This window comes from Streptopelia decaocto, assembly GCF_964273445.1.
Source record: "Streptopelia decaocto genome assembly, chromosome: 3".
NCBI lineage: Eukaryota > Metazoa > Chordata > Aves > Columbiformes > Columbidae > Streptopelia > Streptopelia decaocto.
Window position 1 is genome coordinate 69654848 of NC_138656.1, and position 17344 is coordinate 69672191.

At 40.3% G+C, this 17344-nt stretch overlaps 1 protein-coding gene across 1 annotated transcript in view; it reads left to right on the forward strand.

The window, feature by feature from the left end:
- Nucleotides 1-17344, forward strand: part of ROS1 (ROS proto-oncogene 1, receptor tyrosine kinase) — a gene marked incomplete at its 5' end in the record, with an annotated part of 73188 nt that overhangs the window by 53040 nt on the left and 2804 nt on the right. Inside the window, 5 exons of the mRNA XM_082049306.1 lie at nucleotides 912-1041; nucleotides 1670-1767; nucleotides 2806-3009; nucleotides 4261-4395; nucleotides 9252-9415. Coding sequence (XP_081905432.1) covers nucleotides 912-1041; nucleotides 1670-1767; nucleotides 2806-3009; nucleotides 4261-4395; nucleotides 9252-9415 — 731 coding nt within the window. The remainder of the gene's footprint in view (nucleotides 1-911; nucleotides 1042-1669; nucleotides 1768-2805; nucleotides 3010-4260; nucleotides 4396-9251; nucleotides 9416-17344) is intronic.

Consider the following 17344-nt stretch of genomic DNA (forward strand, 5'->3'; position numbering starts at 1 on the left):
CTGGGGGGAGCTGTCAAATTCAAATTCACAGTTTTCTCTAGAGTCCCTACCCACACCTAATAACATGTGAATTGAAAGAGGTTAGAAGGAAACTGTCCCTCTGTTTTATTTGTTTGTTTACATTGGTGTACTTGACAGCATTTTAGACACCAACGGTTTCCCCCAACAGAGTCAAGTTTCTCTGACTGCTGGTGCAAGTCATTTCACACAGCAGTGCAAAGGGAACACCATTTTCTAACACAATAAATGTGATTGTAAGAACACAGGCACTGGCAGAGGCTATAAATATTCTTCATTCTTTGAGAAGTGCTAGATCTGAGAGTGCTGATCGCTCTGTGGTAATCCCCCTCTCTTTGGACATACACGGACAATCACTAGTATATCTGCAAGTAGTTCTCATGCATATTTTGTTTCTCTTGAAAATGTACTGTGAGAAACGGTTCTCCTCTGAACTGTGAGAATAATATGTTGCACCTCGTGCTCTTCCTTTCTCTGCGCATTTCTCTGAATCAGCAGTTCTACTATGAATATAGTAGTAAAAGTACTCTATTAAAATAATACAGATACCTTTAATGTGCGGGTGGCAATTCATGTTATTCCTAGAAGAGATTGCCATTTGGCTACCTTTCTTTGCTTTCTGGAAATATAATGAAGTGTGCTTTTAATACACACGCATGCATTAGAGTACCCATCAAGGTACAGTGTAAGCCCATGTCTTGAAAGGATGTCCCTGAACTCTCCCTGTGACTGAGCAAATCCAGGCACTGTGAGTTGATAAATCATCTTGTTGGTAGAGGCAGGATTGTAAAGGCCAAACTGCTCATTCATTGCTTCCAGCTATATGGACTTTATTAGTCATCAACCAACTGGATTTCTTATATGGAATATTACAGCTCTGTCTTCCTTTTCAGTAAATTTGATCACCCTCACATTCTGAAGTTACTTGGTGTCTGCCTGTTAAATGAACCTCAGTACCTTATATTGGAGCTGATGGAAGGAGGGGATCTACTTAGCTATTTACGAGGATCCAGAAAGCAAAAGGTAGGTTGAAGACCATAAGACACATATTTTTAATTTGTAACTGCCCACAGGTTCTCAGTTTTTCCCTCTCTCAGAGGCCAACCTGATGTTCAGCTGTTTGTGTACCTGCAAGATCTGACCTGACTTTTCCCTACTACCCTGGGACCTCGATGTTGGGTGCTGACGTTGCATTTAGAGTTGCTGTGAACCAGATTGAATGTCATTAGGTCACTGACCAAAATTGTGTTTTCAGTAGTGAGATGTCTGCTGAGTAATAGAATAATAGTATTATACTGAATAATAGAACAGCAAGCAAACCTGATTTCATAGTGGGAGGAAATTTTCAGGGTCTCATTTCTTCCACTATAGTGAAGAAACAATTCTGAAGGTCCCAGGATATTTTTAGCCCCAAATCAAATAACGGGATGTATTCACCTGCCTTGCACTGCAGTGATTTGACAGTTTACTGTGTCAGTAATTAGAATTCACTGTGTTGACATCCAGAGATTTTGTATCTGTTCTTTGCATGTTTTGGAAAAATCCTATACATTACAAATGAGGAAACGATACCATTTTTGCATGAGGAGGTTGTTGTTCTGAGCTTGTAAAGTTGGAAGACACGGCTAACTTCCATTTTTGTTTTTTGTAGCTCCAGAGTCCCTTACTGACAGTGACTGATCTCTTGGATATATGTTTGGATATTTGCAAAGGCTGTGTCTATTTAGAGAAAATGCATTTTATACACAGGTACAAGACTAATTTCCTTAGTTTTCCAAGGTTTACCCACAATATCAGGACTAATTATCTTACTTGGGAAAAAATGCTTAGAAAGATGTCACAATGTAACAGGGAAGATGAGAGCTCTAGAGTAAAATTTGTCATGCTTTTCTGCTAAAAAAAGTTGTGTCACAAAATGGTGGGCTACTCTAAGATCTGAATCCAGTACTTGTTGCACTCTAGGCAAGAATCATATCCTGTGCAACAAAGGGAAGGGCAAGAGGGGAGATCCATTTACTGTTTTCACCCTCCTAACAGGTAGCTACAGAGAACACAGAGTCAGGCTTTTCTCAGAGATCCAAAGGGAAATGAAGAGAACCAACAGGCACAAGTTCCAGCAAGACAAACCAGACTATATTGTTCACAATGTGCAGGATCAATTGCTGGAACAGGTTGTAGGGCAAGGCTGTACCATTTCCAGTCTTGAAGATATGCAAAACTTAACTGGATAAGGCCCTAAGCCACTTGATGCAACCTCAAGGCAGGAATTGCTCTGAAAAGAGGATTGAACAAGATGACCTCCATAGGTCCCTTCTGACCTGAGCTATCATACAATGCTTGGTGAGACCGCACCTGGAATATTGTGTCCACTTCTGGGCCCCTCACTTCAAGAAGGACAGGGAACTGCTGGAGAGAGTCCAGCACAGGGCAACAAAGATGATTAAGGGAGTGGAGCATCTCCCTTATGAGGAAAGGCTGAGGGAGCTGGGTCCCTTTAACTTGGAGAAGAGGAGGCTGAGGGGTGACCTTATTAATGTTTACAAATATGTAAAGGGTGAGTGTCACGAGGATGGAGCCAGGCTCTTCTCGGTGACAACCAATGATAGGACAAGGGGTAATGGGTTCAAACTGGAACACAAGAGGTTTCACTTAAATTTGAAAAGAAACGTCTTCTCAGTAAGGGTATTAGAACACTGTAACAGGCTGCCCAGGGGGGTTGTGGAGTCTCCTACTCTGGAGACATTCAAAACCCACCTGGACACATCTTGTTTCTGCCTTTCTAATCAGGGACCTGGCTGCTCGCAACTGTCTTGTGTCTGAAAAAAAATACGAGAGCTCCTCCCGGGTAGTAAAGATTGGTGATTTTGGACTTGCCAGAGATGTCTATAAAAACGATTATTACAGGAAAAGAGGAGAAGGCCTGCTCCCTGTGAGATGGATGGCTCCTGAAAGCCTCATTGATGGTGTCTTTACAAATCGCTCTGATGTCTGGTGAGTTATAGCAGTCACACAGCTGTGGGAATAATCATACTAAATCCCACAGCAAGAAAATATTGGTTTACAGGGAGAATGATAAGGTAGTATACTGTCATCCCTAATAATTTTTAGGCTAAGGCAGATTTCCTCCTAAGTGATATTTTAATGAACTAATGAAAAGTTTGTCATCATGACAGTACCTGCATGGTTATATTTCTTAATGCTTTGAGTTCTACCTTTGGATTCTGGCTGGAAAGAGCTAGTGTCACTCAATTAAACAACTTTGTTCTGGGCCCACAGCATAATTTTTGCTTGATCAGTCAGTAAATTGACTGCCTGCATGCTGTTCCATTTTGTTTTCCATTAGGTTGATTGACATTTCCTTCCTACAGCCAAATACTTTCCCATTAACGTTTTACCCTCTTCTGGTGATTTCTTTATTTTGAAGCCAAATTTTCTCAGCATCATCAGGGGAACGTCATAGTACTTTGCTACTAAAGGTTTATATTTGGGTGGGTTTGAGTTTATGATGAACAAGCCGAGATGCCTTGTCGGGAAGAGGTATGGTGGGGGATGAGAATAAAAAAAAAAAGGACTAGATCCATTAAACCTGAGTTTCACACAAATTTAGATTTTGGTAGCCGTAGGTACTCATGGTGGGCTATAGTGCACCAATTTTCCTGTGCAATCTGCTCCAGGTGTACATACTTTGGCAGGTAAATTGGACTAGCTGATTTCCAGAGGTCCCTTACAGCCCCAGCCATTCTGTGATTCTGTGATTCTGTGATTCTGTGATCTTGTCCAAGTGCTCAGTCCCTGCAGCCCATCCATTTGACTGCCACTCTTACATTTATCTAAGCAAGTGGTTCTGTGCTCTGTGCCAAACCAAATGAGGTGCTGACTGTTTAATGAGTGGTGCTTAGGAGAACGTGTCTCTCTCCATTTCCAACCGCACCTCTAGAGATTTCTAAACCCTTGTTTCAGTGAGGACTTGCTCAACCAGAGAGCATTGCCGGGGGAAGTTGTGGGCTCTCAGTGCCTTTTAAGCTGCATCTCTGTGAGTCTGGGAAATTGTGTCAGTTATACACATTTATTTTAGCTATTCCAGAGGCTGGCTTAAGGAAATATGAATCATTTCACAAAAAATTTAAACTTCTTACTCCTAATTTTTGTAACTGAGTCTTAGGTTAGAGACACTGTAACTGTTTATGAGGAGATTGTTCATGATGACTATGGTAATTAATTTTTTTTGTCGATGTTTCTTAGGGCTTTTGGAGTCTTAGTGTGGGAAACATTAACTTTGGGTCAACAGCCATATCCAGGTTTCTCCAATACAGAAGTTTTACAGCATGTACGATCCGGAGGAAGGCTGGAATCTCCAGATAACTGTCCTGATGACCTGTAAGTTAATTTTGTTTAAATATTTTTGGTAATATTTACAAGAAGCATGAGGCTTATTGCCAAATGGCCATCATTTTGAATGTTACTTATTCCCATTAAGCGTTCAATGTCCTCCATGTTTTTTTTTGGATAAAACAGCTAGCACCTGTAGCTGCCAACCCACTACTAACTCACCCAGTAGTGCTGCTTGCAAGTAAGAATTTAAGTGTTGAAGTTGAATGGTGGATATTTCAGACACAATGTAAAGTCAGTCTTGAGCATGAATCTGGTAGTAATGTGACAACAAGCTGAGTGTGCCTGATGGCATTGGTTAAAAGTTAAGATGGCTTTAAAAAGTATTTGCTGGTCCCTGTACACCATGTGCCTGTAGTAGCAGATATAACTGGCTTTCTCAATGGTAGTTGCAATAATTAAGCTAATATTAGAGCATACATGGAAAATAAACTGTGCTCTCTCTGCAGATATAACTCTTACAAAAGACAATAGAAAAGCTGAAGCAGTACAGCAAAGGGGAAGCCTGCACTTCTGGTTAGTTTTTCACTGAACTGTAAAAACAAAGCTTTCAATTTCCATTTGTCTCTTGAGCACAAAGTTTGGGTTTAATTGCAAAATTCTTGCAACTAAAAGAATAAAATGAATACATATAGTGGATCAAACCCATACTGGACAGAAGCGTACAAAGGAGGAAGTTGAACCTGAGCCCAGTGACCACTCAGTATTGTCTAATTTCATGTTGCAGTTCCTATATCACCCACTCTGCACAAGCAGTCACAGCAATGCACTTCACAACAGGTCCTACCAACTGAAGGACAGGCTACTTAAAGCGCACAATTCTTACTCCTGGGGCTGAGGAAATGGATTGAGAATAATTCTGTGATTGGCAAGCCCGGATCTCTGTGATAGGTCGCACATAATTACCATGCTCTGAGTTCCAGAGAGGGTGATTATTTATCATTATGTAAGCATAGCTGAAGCACCATATTAGCAATATTTTTTTTTTGAAGTAAGCTTTAGCACTTGGAGGAACTGAAGAGCTGAAGAGATAAGGATTTTCTTTTAAGAACAGGGTCAAAACTGGAAGTCACAGAACAAATGAAAGCCCAAAGGAATTTCAATTTCAATATTTTTTTGCTGAAAAAGGTTTCCTCAAAAAATTCCTGACAAGTGTCATGTGGACAAAAAAGCATAGGAGGTAATGTATGGCTATGTACTAGTGTGATATTCAAGCTCACACAGAGGCTTAGAAGTTGCCTTTAAAACAAGCAATCAGATCTTCAGAAGAATCAAGAAAACTTTGCTTGAAGTCATTTTTACAGTCCCAGATCTTAAATTTAGCCCAGAAGGTAGGGCTTAAACACTGGTCTGCCTGTTGCAGCTTGTAGGATCAGGGCCTAATAGCAGTAACGTAATTTTTGAAAGCCAAGGGGCTGAATGAGCTCTTAGACTCCTATACCATCTTTTATCTCATTTGGTGAACACTCAGCACCTGCACACATCTTCTGTCAGTAGCATAAATAGCTTTTTGCTACTTTGCTGGGTCATTAATGGCATGCTGGGATTCTTGACATTCCTGCTTCCCTCCTTGTGGTTTTGAACCTGCATCAGGACACCAGCAGTCTGTAATTGTCTCCTCAGCACTTTGGCTTGCTCATTGTCATTTGACAAAACAAACCATCACCGATAGGAAGAGAGTTCAAAGGCCAAACTACTTCAGCTGAGAAGTGTTTAGGAATCTGTGGTAGGCTTACATTGCAAGGGCAAGTAGGGCTGACACAGAAACCTTGGGGCGTAAAATCACTAAGGAAGTGGGACTACGTTTTTTTTTGGGGGCAGGGGGGAGAAATGCTTTCCCTTGCTTTCACAAGTTATTACTCCAGGGAGTAATCGTTTGCTTTCCCCCAAAGAAGCATGGATAAGTAAAGATTGCTAATGAATTGGAAAAGGGGCTTGGGGATCTATAAATGAGCCTCATTTAGTGAGATGAATTAGATGTATGAATGGCACTACTTTTGCAGTCAGAGATCCACATCTGGCACAGCCACCTGGTAGTGAGGCTTGCATGCAGGAGTATGCCAAGGTTGGGACTGAACTGAGCTAACTTAACATAGATCCTCAAAGGCAGTGGATTACAGTCAGGAGAATTTGTACAGGCGTGGTGCTGCTTGCTGACTGGCTGTGGTTTCACCAAATGCTCAGTCCCATGCAAAGATACACAACTAAGTTTGATGAAGAAACTTTAGTTTGCTAGTTAAAAGCTTTTGCTACTTGATTCTTAAACCTAACATAAACCTTCGGCTAGTGTTGTGTTTGAATCTGTTATTTTTCATTTCTTCCTGAAAAGCTTTCCCCATGGTGTAAGGGAACCGTCTGAGTCTCATCCTCATACTGAAGGGGTGTACTATTTGCTAGCCCATGTTTGGCTCCCAAAAAAATATAGGAATGTTTCAAGCCATCATTTATATATATCTTGGCATATTAACCTGACTTTTCACCTGCATCACGTTGATGCCTTTCTGGGCTAATGAAAGTTTATGCCACGTGACTTAAAACTTTGGATGTCACAACATGCCTTAAAAGCTAAATATCATGCCACAAACAGCTGTTCATGCAAAATTTGTAGATATCTTCTGAGAAAGCATGAAAGTTTTTGTTGTTAGAAACCCAAAGCTTATCTGAATTAAACACTTTATGAACAATATCAGTTCTATCTGCTATTAATATTTTAAGCCCACCAGCAAGTTCTTTGAAATAAGAATATGGAATATAATAAAATGAGAAAATTCTAGTCCTGAATGTTTTGACAGCAATGAATATCCCCACTCAATAACAAAACTGAACAGCTTTATAAAGCATATTGTCCAATAAAAAAATTGTTATTTTGAAATATAGAGATTGGTCTTAGGAATACAAAAATATTCAGAATCCATTTTTGTCATGTTCTTATGTCATAAATGAAAAGAGGGTACATTTAGATTCTATACAAAGAAGAAGGTGAGGCCCTGGAACAGGCTGCCCAGAGAAGTCGTAGGTGCCCCATCCATGGAAGTGTTCAAGGCCAGGTTGGATGGGGCTTTCAGCAACCTGGTCTAGTGGAAGTGTCCCTGCCCATGGCAGTGGGGTTGGGCTAGATGATCTTTGAAGGCCCGTTCCAACCCAAACCAGTTTATGAGTCTATGACTTATGTATCATTTTCTGTTTCTTTCTCCCTCCATTGGCCTGTGGACGTTTGTTCCTTTCCATCAGAGGAGCAGAGTACTCAGTCAGCTCTTTTCCTTCATTGCACTTCGTTTCCTTCATTCCTTGTGCACCTTGCACAAGGCTCTGCTCATGAGAGTCCAAGTTCTAACCCGAACTCATGTTTTTTTATTGGATATCCTACCAACCAGCATCACCAGAAAACAGATTGTTTGCCTTCCAGCACCCAAGGCTGGCTTTCAAATTCCATGTGACAGACACTTTGCTGGCAGCAGAAGTAAAATTAGTGTTATTTCACTTTGAGTTCTATTCAGTACTTTTCCATCTATATTTTCAGGGTAATCAAAAAACAGTACACCTGAAGGTAAGCAGATGAAGTGATTCAGAGCATTAAGAAGTCATTATCACATTTTTAGATTCTTAAAATGGATTTTCAAGTTTTCATTGGACCCTTTTGAAAAAAAAGAAACATTCTGTCCAGCTCCACAACCACACAATACAGGACAACGTAAAGTGGTTTTGAAACAATTTTTCTACTCACATTTCTCACCCAATGCCAATATTTTAATATTATTGAAAAATCAGAAGTCAAGATTACTCCCATCTGTTACCACAGGTTTTGTAAAATACCCAATTGTGCAGAAGGACAGCAGTCTCCTTTTAAAGATGGGTGAGCAAGGATCTGAGCAAGCCAGTTCATTTCACATAACTCAGTAGTGGCTGGTGTCACATAGCAGCAGATCTGGGACGTTGCTTGTCAGGGGAGGATTTGAACTTAGGGCTTAGAGGTGAATACTCCACATTCCAGTAGCAGCTTCCTAAACTGGCCTTTCACTGGCTGCTCAAACGACACTCTGGGGTTTTGAGACTCTAAGACCTCTCTCCACTCCAAACAATTTGCACGTCCAGGTGCTGGCTGTGTTTTGATTTTCAGCCTGGCTCACCCTGGCTTTTGTAGGATTTGGTTTTGTGTAGCCTGGACTCACCTTGAGTAAGCAGTATAAATCAGCCCTGTCCTTTAGACAAACAGGAGGGGCAGTTTTCCACTGAATGGTACAGATAGTGTTGTGCAAGGTGGGCTGTGATCCCTGCACTGGGAGGAAACTCATACCATTTTTGCCTTTGATAGGAAAACTTATCCCTATTTGTTTTGGTCTGGAGGCAGAAGTCTAAATTAATCCTCTCTCTACTGAAGGGTTTGTGTTGAACTTCCCCTAAATTTAAGGTACCACAAGCTGAAGGAGGATTAAATAACCTGATAACTTCAGAGTAGATTCTAGGTTTAGGCATCTTTATTTTTTTTTTTTTTCTATTGTGGAAGAATTGCCTCTTTGTCTCAATTCTTCGAAAATATTGGTGACTTCTTTGGCGGAAGCAGATATTAATGGCAAATGTGTCTTTTTCAATGTTATAGATGCTCACAATCTCAAAAATATCCATCTTTAAAAAATTAAAAGCATTCATAGTGAGTATTCCTGACAACCGATCTTTAATCTGCTTTTCCTTCCCTCAGCAGCTGATGATAGTCTTTGTATCACATATAAAGTTTTTGGAAATTAAAATCTAGGCCAGACTTTCTTCTCAGGTGATTTAATGTTAACTATTGAGATGAATGATTCTATTATATTTTCTGTTTGCATTTTAACTTTTTTTTTTCCCAGATGTGATTTAATGACAAGATGCTGGGCCCAAGAACCTCACAGTAGACCTACTTTTGCATATATTCAGGACAAACTGCAAGAGATAAGACACTCTCCACTGTCCTTCATCCACCACCTTGAAGACAAACAGGTAGCAACTGGAGTCATCAACCAAGCTTTTGAAGGTGAGTCTGGGCCAGCAGTTGCTGTCCCCATGACCTCTTCCCCACTAACAGAGTGGGATTCAGCAGTTCTTTTCACTGCATTTGTCACCGCCTCAAATTCTTTGCCTATAAGATGGGGAAGCCTCTCTCATAATGAACTTGTAACGATTCACTAGGTGCCATTAGGTATGATGCATTAGGTAAAGCACATATAAAATTACCAAACAAAAAGACCCCTATGAGGTTGCAACTGAGCCTGCTTCACAGAGACATCCAGCTTGCATCTACATTTTTGATTCTTAATGACCCGGTTCCACTAAAGGAAATGCTTAAGATCCTTGTACATCCAGGAGAGCCTTAGAAGGCTTCTGAGTGGAAGTCTGTTCCAATTTCAAAGGCATCTACTTCCTCTCCATCAGGTAAACATGGCAGTTAGGCACTTACTTTGGGAGCACTGATTCAGTAGTTGCTAGAAAGTGAAGCATAAATAAGGTACCTAAGTAAGGGCAGCCTTGATCCTAGCCCAAACTGTGACAGCTCCAGTCAGGAGTCACACCATATCTGTGCTCTGCACACTGGGAATGAATAGAACTAAGTGTTGTTAGGAAAGATATACTTAAGACATGAGACACAGCAAAGCTCAATTATACAAGAACATTATTAAGATTGTGAAGACAGGAATTAAAAAAATAATAGGTGATGGTAAATTTGAAGTCATTTGTGCAACTGTGATTCAAATCATCTAAACATGGAAATGAACATCCTTGTCTAGGTGAGAACAAGAAACAGTAATTCCTGACTGGCTAAACTTTGAGAAAATGCGAAATCTTAGTAAACAATGTGATCTGTAAATCTACAAAAAGGAAGTTTTTATTATTTCACTTCTATTTCAGAGGGTGTTTTTTTTTCTTTTACTTTAATTTAACCTGTTTGCATTCTATGGTTTACTAATGAAAATATTTATTGTTAAAAGTATTACTTTATATTCTAAAAAAGCAAAAACTAGTTGTTTCTAAAATATCTAAAGACTCTATTTTTTGTTTCTTGTTTTGTTTTGTTTTGTTTTCCTTCACAAAATGTTGTTGAACTAGGCACTCACCCTGTTTTATAAGCAGTTTTGATACATCAGGATTTCCTAAAAACTTCCTGATCTATTTCAGGAGTGGCTCAGTACTCAATTACACAACTATGTAGTCATTTTTCCATAGGATTCTACCTATAATCAATTCCCTAGCAATGTCAAATGCTCAGTTAATTATAGTCTAGTTGATATTTTACTATCATTATCATAACCTATCGTTTTCTACTTTTTTAACAGCTGATCTTGCACCTTTATATATAATGAAAAGGTTTGTGTATTTGCATTTAGTGTAATTTCTTAGTTTTTTAAGGGCATCTTCACTGTGAATAGTGGAGTTCAGGAAAGAGACATTTAATCTGGCACAAATCTAGGCCTGGCATTAGCTCAGGAAAGGATTACAGCCAATTAATTAGGCACTATGCCCAAGCTAATAGGCCTCACATTTTGGATGGGCTTCATCTCACCTAAATACAGCTGTCTAGAAGCTAGGACATATTAGCTAAGATATCTCTGTAGTCAGGGGCAGAAACAGACATCTCCAGAGAGTGACAACTCCTATGTTTTATGGATGTATCATAGCATGAAAGGGGTCACCTTTTGCCTTTCTCTCCATCAATGATGTCTGGAATCTAGGTGACTTGCCATATTTGACTTGGACACGGCATCTCAGATTAGACATTTATTTTTCAGACGGCTACAGGAACACAACATCCGCTGGACACAGGGCTGTACTGATTCAACTGCTTGCACCTACTCCTGAGCTAGTGTGGTTTCTAAGCTTAGACATCTCTGCTCTGTATTCCCTAACTCCCTGGGCACAGAGACATGAAAACTAAGTGCGTTAAGAAATTCTTGTGGCATTGCAGTGGTACCTGTTAAAATCTTTAGCAGGGCTGAATCTTTTAAATACAAGCCTGCCCTCCTGCTCCTGAGAGTTGGGGAAAGAAGCTGGAATAGCAGGCCTGGCACAGGTGTAACATGAAAGGATTTTCGTTTCAGTGCAAGTCTCTGCTTAGCATGTACCAGCTGTTAACTTGCTCAATCTAGCCAAATCATTACTTTCACTGGGATGACAAATTCATATTTTTAATGTAAAAGACATTATTTTGCCAATTTTTCAGGTTCTTCCATACAGCAGAGATCTCAGAGAAAAAGCCATTGCTTAGTCAGGGAGAAATGTAGTGTTCTTAGAAATGGCCAGACTATTGAAAAGAAAAATATGGACTGAGGCTTCCATGCAAAGCCTCAGTTTGAATGGCTAAAATTTGAAAAAAAGGTTTACTACAGAAAATGTTGTTGTATAATGGACTTACAGGTTAGTCTTAATAATAGTGGTACTCCATAACGTAGGTTATGTTCAGGGAATCTGTTGCCTGTGGTCACTTCTTAAATCAGATTCCATTAAGCCTGTTTATAATAACCTAGTTGGTTAAATCTGGCCCACTGTGCTAAGCAAGGCAATTCAATGCAGGCAGAGATTTGGCAATGGCTCTCAGAGCCAGGCTGTTTTGCTCAGCACATTCTCTCCCCGAGCCCTGTTCCCTCATGTGGCTTCCTCCCATTCTTCCCTTTCCATAGGCTCTGCCCAGCTGTTGTTGCCACAGAGCCACTGCTGAATCTGCATTGAGGTGGGATGGCAAAGCAACTCATATTATTTTTCCATTCATTGTTTTCATGCTTCGGTTCTTGAAACTCCTCAACTTCTCCTCAGTCTCATGTGGTGATTTTCATAAAGGGAGTACCCATCAGGAGACAGTGTAGCTTGAATTTTATTCATTTATATATCATCCTTCCACTTAAATATATTCTAAAAGGTTAAACACTTGACTCTTTCCCCAAGAAGGCTTTATAAGCCTGTTAAAATGTTATGCTGCATACTTCACTGAAGGCCTAGAGTCTTGGTGATGTCTCAGTGTTGCTGGATTGTCTGATCAGGGACACATGCATGTCAGTTTTCTGTAGCTCTCCAGCATTAGATTAATTCAACGTTTTTTCTGCCTGCAATGTAAATCTCGTGCAGCAGAGTTCAGTGAAACGTGGGCTTCAGAAGTGCAATTGATTTAAGCAATTAAATGGCAATTCGGGTTCTAGTCAAGCTTCTGGACTGAAATTCGTGCTCCATTATGACTCTGTGTAAACAGTTCAGGGCATGAAATATATCTCAGTTTGTGATTTGTAAAACACTATACAATAAGTAAACAATTTTTAAAATTTGCATTCATTTTTGGTTGGGACTAACTGAAGTACCTCTTGTGTTTGTAGTGGTAGTAGAAAGATGACAGCCAAAACAAATAATCCAAAAGACTGTTCCATGATGGATTGTCCTGGAAAACATTTTCCAAAAATGTTATGTGGTCATTGGCCTTTGTGTGTAATGAAACTCCTGTCATGAGCTTCCTGCCAAGAATTACTTGCTCTCACCAGGAGACTTGGTTCCAGAGTAAGAGCCAAATGTCAAGCAAAGTGGAACAACAGGCCTCAAAATAACTGTGATACTTAGCCCTACATAGAATCATACAACTTCCAAATTCTGTTGAGCCTTACCTTTACGAGGTCTGTACATATTGTCAGTGCTGTTTCATAGGTGTGAGAGCTGGAAAACTTTAGATTTTCTCAACAACATTAATGCTGGTGCAGTATGACACACAGCTTGCAAGTGTGGGTGAACTAATATGGACGGTATGTTAGTGGTCTAGACAGCACGCTAATGGGATAGCATGGAGATAGCAAAAGGGCCACCGGGTGTGTTATTGCAAGAGTTACCCTTCTAAAGGAGGCATCAAATGGCAATAAATATGTCTGAGAAATACCAGCAGCTCCTAGCACTGCTGCTTCCGAAGGGAGAGAAGCAAACTGAGTACCAGACACAGGTCTAACAGTTCAGAGTTTTTTCTTCTTGTTCTTACAGTCTTTCCCAGGACATTGGTTGTGGGCATTAAGTAGCATTAACAATATTTTTTTGAGTAAGGAAAGGACTATCCAGTTGGATGACTGAGACAACAGTGGGTTTTAAATCTGGTGGGAATCAACTGAGCAGAGGCTCCATCACCAGAGTCCCCATTCATTGCTGAAAGATCCGCTCTTTTTCTCCCACTTTCAATGAACGCAAATGAAATGTCATGAATCAGCATGCTAACAGGATTGCTGTAAAAATAACCAGTCCATCTATTTTCAGACATAGCTTTTTACATTTGCACATATAAGACAGCACTATATGTTTTTGGGCCCCAAGCGTGCACCTTTATGGATAGAAACACCTGCTTGTTTTGGCAAATATCTTTTCTGACATCAGACAACTGGACAATAAACAGCTGTAGCAGCTCCTTGCCTTTATGATCCAGGAGGACTATTCTTATCAGTACTGCTCCCCACAATCCTTTTTGGACCTATAAGGAAAAAAAGTCCAGAAGCCCAGAAGCTGTGTCACAGCACCACACTTTTACTGCTAGAAGTGGCTCCTCTGGTGAGAGGAGATGCAGGGCAGCTGGAGAGAGCCTGAGAAAATCCATGGCAAAAGACTGAAAATAAACACATTTGGCCTCAAAACTGTCATTTTTTAATCTCTAAGCTGGAGATACTGCTTGAAATATACGGGAAGATAAAACAGTTAGAATTTTGTAATGTTTCCTTTTTTTTTTTGCTTTTTGTTCCAAAGCCACTGGCTCGGTGTATTTACTTTTTTTTTTTCAGTAATTAAGGTACTTGCTAAAAATGTCACTTTTTTATTTTTTTTAAATCTCAATGCAAAACCTCATATTGAAGGGATTTTATATTAAAATCTGGAATCAGTGATTTTAGCATTAATTGTCTGCCCTCTCTACTGGCTGAGTAGTACTGGTTTGCTGTTCTTTGTGTAAGAGTCATCAGTTTATTTTCCTAAACCAGACAAATTTAGAAACTATTCTGCACACCTCTCTGAACTTAAAGTAATCACTTGGACAAACGGAAGCTTCTCTAAAGCAGATGTGTTGATAAGAGACATTTTTAAAACCTAGCCTCCTTTGTATTTTTCTGAAATTCAGTAATCCTCTTCCCCACTTAGCTTAGTGAGTGGCTGACCCAAAGCCAGCAGAGGTCAGAGAAAAGGCTTCTTCCAAAACAGCAAGTGGTTACAACACTGCACGGAAAGGGAGACTTGGTGACGTGATCATTTCTTATTTGCCCCCTAGAAAAATTCTGTTTGGTTCCAGAAAGCACACACAAGCCATATGATATGGCAAGGAAAGTCATGCTAGTATTTTGCCTTGGACTGAGGAAAAAAAACCCTGATTATATGATAAGAGCTGACATTTGTGTAGTATAGGTGTATAGATATAAGTAACTAAAACTCAGGCACTGCATTTATGCTGGCTGTCTAGGCTGTTTGACAGTCACCAGTGAGTTGTGGACATGTTCAGGGAATGTTATTGTGTAAAGGTGAGGATGTAAAATAATCACCTCTACAAAGGGATTAATTCCTCCTCTCTCCATTGACTGGTAAGGCAGCCTAGGCAAGGAGCTTAAACCAGACACATAAGATCTGGGGGATTCAAACTTATTAAAATGAATATTGCTTTGTGACCTAGAGAAGAGGGAGGTAAGGGGGATGCTTTTCTGTTTATACAGCCTTATTGTATTTCAGCAAATATGTAAATGACTTTTTTTATGCTCTTATATTATAAATGATAATAAACAAGATAACAAACAAGTTTATATCTGTATTTCCCAAGACAGCTTCTTGTACACAGAGGTTTCATTCCACAGATCTCTGAAGAATCTGTTAAAATAAGAAGAAAGACAGGTAGTCAGTTCTTCAAGCAGTTTAGTGCAGTGGAAATGCAGGATGAGCAAAATTCTCACTTTTAACACCTTTAGTGTCCGACAGAATAGCAAAGCTTGGTGAGTCACCCTCAAACCATGCAAGATCATATGCTTCATTAGACAGGAAACACAGATATATCTCTGCTGATATATAATACAGAGTGGAGTATTAAAACGGATATATATTTGTTCTATTTATATTCTTACTGGCAATGTGCAGAAACTGAAACACAGCACCTCCAGCTCCAGGTGGCCAGCAGGTATCAGGAAAATACTCCCTGCACAGGAACTGTCTCCTTGAGCTTACGAACATAGCTGAGGTGCAGAAGTCAGGGTTCAATAGCTACCTTTTACGTCCTTAACAAAGATATGTCATCAAACGCGTCTTTTGAATGTGTTCACTGCGGGGCACATCTTTCAGCCATGCCAGTAAGTCAGTCACTCTCTTGTTTACTACAATGTGCCTTGTGTGGCAGGGACAAAGGGCAGAGCAGGTATGAGAAAAGCAAGAGGATATTAGTGGGAAAAAGTAAACGTGGCTTCACTTCCAAATACCTTACCATATTGAAGGTGTTAAGCATCATAGGGGATTGTGTTACCCAGAACTAGTAACGTCTCAGGCTAGCTACTTAGCTGGTGTAAATCAGTGGCATCCCATCACTTTCTATGGAGTGTTTTTAATTCACTCTAACTGAGGATCTGTCCCTGAAATAGCTGTGATTAGAAGAACAAAATCTCTAGATCAGTTTGTTCAGTCTCTACCAATCAGCTTTTCTATGGACTTTTTTTTTTTTCTTCTTCTATGTTGTCACCTTCTGAACTTAAACACCCAAAAAACCATCTGCTTATCAAGACATCACAAAAATTTTCACCCTTCCAGGCAAGACTTCAAAACATGTGAGCCCACACAGCCTACGGAGCAGACAAGGAAAGCCACTCTGCAACCGCGAGGCAGGATATGTGACCCAGCTCAGCACCCTAGCTGCCCTGTGGCAGGAAGCAGCCGACTGAGATGCTGAGACTGGGGAGGGGGAAGCAGAGATTTTATCAGGCTGGGACCAGTCTCCTCAGAGGAGGCTGAGCAAGCAAACTCCATCCCTCATTAGTATGAGTCAGGTGACCACAGTTTCTTGTGTCAATTAATGTGGGGGTCTCTACAGTAAGCTTCTGCCTACCCCCGGGGAGATGTGTTGTGATTAATTTACCTGCAATTTGGCTCAGAAGTTGTGCTTCAAGCACACCACTACTAGGAAAAGTGTTCAGCAACATCAAAGCTACGTACATTTAGGACCTGATAACATGTATCTATGCAAGTACAGTGCTGAGCTTTGAATGTGCCATTTTAGTTACTGAAAGCAGTCTACCTGAGAGACCATGGAGCTCGGTGGGAACCTGCTCCTCAGCAGAGTACTTCTCAGTCTGTACAAAGTTCTGGAGTGCCAGAGCTAGCCTGCCTCCTGCCCTGAGGTAGGGTGTTCAAAGCAGACATGGGTAACTCTACACTATGCAGCAGTCCAGGGCATAGACAACCCCCCGGGATTTAAGTGTTTGGAGCTTACTCCCCAGCACGACTTCAGATTCCATGAAGGTGTTCCTTGGATGCCTCGTCTCGGGATGTTTTGTTGGGTCAGCCAGGCTTTGCTTGTGAAATCTGAGGGGATCACATCACATGGTTTATCCTGCATTTACTCACGTATAATCCAGCATGACTATACATCAATCAACTAATTTTAGCAATGTTAAAACTGAAAGAAAACTAATGATATCTCGTTAATATACTGACCTACCTCCTCACTCCATCTTCTCTCTATCTTGCTTCAAATTCTTAATGTTTTTTGGAAGGGGCTTCTGACATTTATTCAGAATTCTCTGCATTTGCTTCTGACTTCCCAGGGTATCGGTGGAGCTTCTAGATCTCACATTTCTCGGGGAATTTCATAACATATAACGATATTTTTTCCTCAGTTACTCAATTATCTTTTACCTCCATCCATCATATAGCTTAGTAAGCAAAAATTATTTGCTTGCTTTGATGACTTACATGAGAGGCAAGCATGGTACTACTGACA